General features: G+C 30.3%; 1 protein-coding gene across 4 annotated transcripts in view; it reads right to left on the bottom strand.

Moving 5' to 3' along the window:
• Window positions 1–954: 954 nt before the first annotated feature.
• The window catches only part of LOC115243979 (phosphoserine phosphatase), an 11,701-nt gene continuing 9,378 nt past the window's right edge, over window positions 955–3,277 (bottom strand). The window contains exons 1-6 of one of the 4 annotated variants that reach the window (XM_029821316.1): window positions 2,673–3,035; window positions 2,037–2,176; window positions 1,789–1,923; window positions 1,554–1,699; window positions 1,302–1,463; window positions 955–1,154 (exon numbers count right to left, since the gene is read on the bottom strand). In XM_029821316.1, the coding sequence (XP_029677176.1) occupies window positions 1,066–1,154; window positions 1,302–1,463; window positions 1,554–1,699; window positions 1,789–1,923; window positions 2,037–2,176 (672 nt within the window). In that variant the 5' untranslated portion in view covers window positions 2,673–3,035 and the 3' untranslated portion in view covers window positions 955–1,065. The other 3 variants (XM_029821315.1, XM_029821314.1, XM_029821313.1) reach the window with 3 other exon arrangements.

Genomic DNA, 3,277 nt, shown 5'->3' with positions numbered 1-3,277 from the left:
AGTGGCCACTCTTTTTTATCTTTTAAACTAAAAGAGATAGACCATAACAAATATACAGGGTGTGTTTACTCACTTTTGTAATTTTCACATCGTTTCAAAAACCGCAATAGGCCCCAAAGATACACAATCAACTCCCTGAACACGGCCAATGTCTATGCACGGGTCAAAAATCAGAAGTTTGGAGTTTAGTTTGAAGCATTTAATTTGATATATATTTGTTACAGTCTATCTCTTTTAGTTTAAAAGATAAAAGGGGATGGCCACTTTTGGTTAGACACCCTGTATAATATATATATACATATGCACATGTATATGAATTATACAGCTTTAACAACTATCATAAATCCATTTTCGGAAAAATGTAGAACACAGATTTGCGTTTCACCTAACAAAAGTAAAAAAATGGGTTTTTGACATATGTTGATATAGGGTGCTTTCCAGCTACGGAACACAGTGATACACTGTGTGATACAGTGTTATACAGTGTCGACTTGTAGCTGGAACGCTGTTTCCGATCTATATGCTCAATATGTGTGTATATCAATGATTTGAGCAGCCATAAAGAAGATCAACAATTTGTAATAATAATTTAAATTCGCAGAAGATATTTTCGCTGTAAAAGTTAGTATTTTTCAATAAAAATTTTTTATGAATTATTAATTTATTTATCAAATATGTAGAGAAGAGATTAAAAACTGATCAAATTATGTAAATTAAGTATAATATAGTTACAATTTTATCTTATTAACAGAATTTATAAGTTTTATTAATCAATTGAGTGACGACACAGTCGAACGCATCATTTTAGCTGTGTACGATTGTGTCGACTTGTGTTGTAGTTGGAAAGCACTGAGTCGTACACTGTGTTACACAGTGTCGCCTGTGTACATTGCTGGAAAGCACCCATATTTTACGATAATCTATACTATGTATGTTTTTGAAATTTAAATACAGTTATGCATATATTAATTTATTTCATACCTGTATGTATATATATGTACACACACACACACACACACATAATATATAATATACTTATATATACAAACATACTCTATTTTACACTTATAAGTTTTTCCTAAGTTCATCAAAGTCCATCACAAACCATTCTGCATGTGATTTTACACTTTCCCGAATGACATTACCACCAAATCCTGTATAAACACATAAGTATTAAAAATTTACTTATTTGTCTAATTAGCATCATCATTTCAGTATAGAATATTATAAAACATTTCCATGAAAATTCTCAAATAAAACAGTGTTCCTCAAAGAGTCTTAAATATGAACATTCTATATACCTATAAATGCATCTGCTGGAGGACATGCTTCTAAATCTGTTGAACCATCACCAATGTGTACAATAGTTTTATATCCTTTCGTTTCTTTAAGATCCCGTATTACTTCTGCTTTGCCACCACTTCTAGATGTTGGCTGATTCTCATCAAATCCAGCATATTCTCCTAGGATATACAATTGTGTATTTATATATATTGTAATCTCTTTATATATAAAAAAAGCTATAAAATTTATTAATATTTATATTCTCTCACCGGTAAAATAAAATTTCAATCTGTTAGCATAAATATTCTTCTCTGGTATTTTTAATTGTATAGCAACTGGCAAAATAAGACAGTGGAAACCGCCAGAAATAAGAAATACGCCTTTCCCACGAGCTTGTAAATCTGATACCAGTTCTCTAAAATATCAATTATTAATGTAATATATTGAATTGATGTTTGTTTTCCCATATACACACATATCACATTTAAAAAATAAATGTCTTACTTGATACCACTGCTTAAATTTGATTGATGTGTATCCAAGAACTCTTTCACTTGAGTTAAACTTGGATTTATGATCTGCAATCGCATTAACAAGGATTGCTGGAAGGTCATATCACCTTGCATGGCCTGCTTTGTCCTGAAAAATACATGTTTCAATATTTCGCAGTAGGCGAAAGACTTGGAATCCACATTATAGCACCATAAACAAGATTGAATCACGAATTTTAATCAAGCTCAAGAAATGCATACAATTTACGAATTTCTTCTCCTTTTCCACAAAAATTTGCAAGTTCATCAATGCCTTCTTCTTTAATGACAGTCGAATCCACATCCAATGTCACAGCATCAGCGGCTTTCCAAATGTTTATTATTTTCTTCTGATTCGCCATCTGTAGAAAATGTATGCAAAACTATTAATAGAAAAAAAGATTATAAGAATATAGATGGAAGCAAAAAAAAAAAAAAAGAATAGGGTTAGATATGGAAGCTATAAGTTTTGTATTCTTCTTTTATAGTTTATTTAAGAAAAAATGATTGTAATTTAGAAAACACTAAAAAATAAAGATGTAAAGATATCAAATCACAAGTTTCATAATAGAGAACATAAAATGTTCGCTATTGTTTTTCGCTTTGTAGTCAAATTGTGTGAATATAATTTGTACATATATACAATGCAAGTTTACATTCAGTTACATATACACTTACATTCACAACAGCTTATCACGTGCACGTGTCATATTACGATAGTCTCGTGCAGATTACTGATTGATCACGCGTACGCGTCAATTATGACTCGTGCAAATCCAGATAAATTAAGGTCGGTCACGCCAAAATAACAATAACCTATTATCACTTTTACGTCATTCGGAAAGCAAAAGATCATACCGATGTAAACAACTCCTCTTCTATCCTTCTTCATTATTATCATTTTAGATAGAATGAAATGTAAAGCTTCTATTTCTGTTAGTTTCTTTACTGTAATCATATTAAATTGTGTCAAAAACGAGGAATTATGTGATCTTTTAACAAAATTTATGGCTATTTATTAATCAATAAACCAAAAATTTTCGGTATATTTTATCAATCTATATATTATTATACACATAAAAATGTGTGCAGAAATTAATTTATTTCAACGCAAGGAAAACAAAAAATTCACGTAGTTTCTGACGCAATATGACTGCAATAAGGAATGGTAGGAAATAGAAGTCGAACATGAACTGGCAAAAAGAAAGATAAGTCTACATAATTATAGATATAGACTACTCGTAAGTGAACCACGCATTAAAATGCAACAAAGAAGATAACGATAATTAAGGAGGAACTGGACGGATCAACTATGTCAAAAGTTAATAAATCTAATACATTTCGAGATTCATGAATTTGACATTGCTCACAAAGCACTCTTTTAACCTTTTAAAATATAAAGTTAATAATTAAATTATGATTTAAAGTAAAGATTTGCCCCCCCCCCCCGTAGAACTAAAATT

Source organism: Formica exsecta, unplaced genomic scaffold (assembly GCF_003651465.1).
Source record: "Formica exsecta isolate Colony F162 unplaced genomic scaffold, ASM365146v1 scaffold775, whole genome shotgun sequence".
Classification (NCBI taxonomy): domain Eukaryota; kingdom Metazoa; phylum Arthropoda; class Insecta; order Hymenoptera; family Formicidae; genus Formica; species Formica exsecta.
The sequence above is the reverse complement of the archived record's forward strand: the minus strand, read 5'-3'. Positions and strand labels throughout refer to the sequence as shown.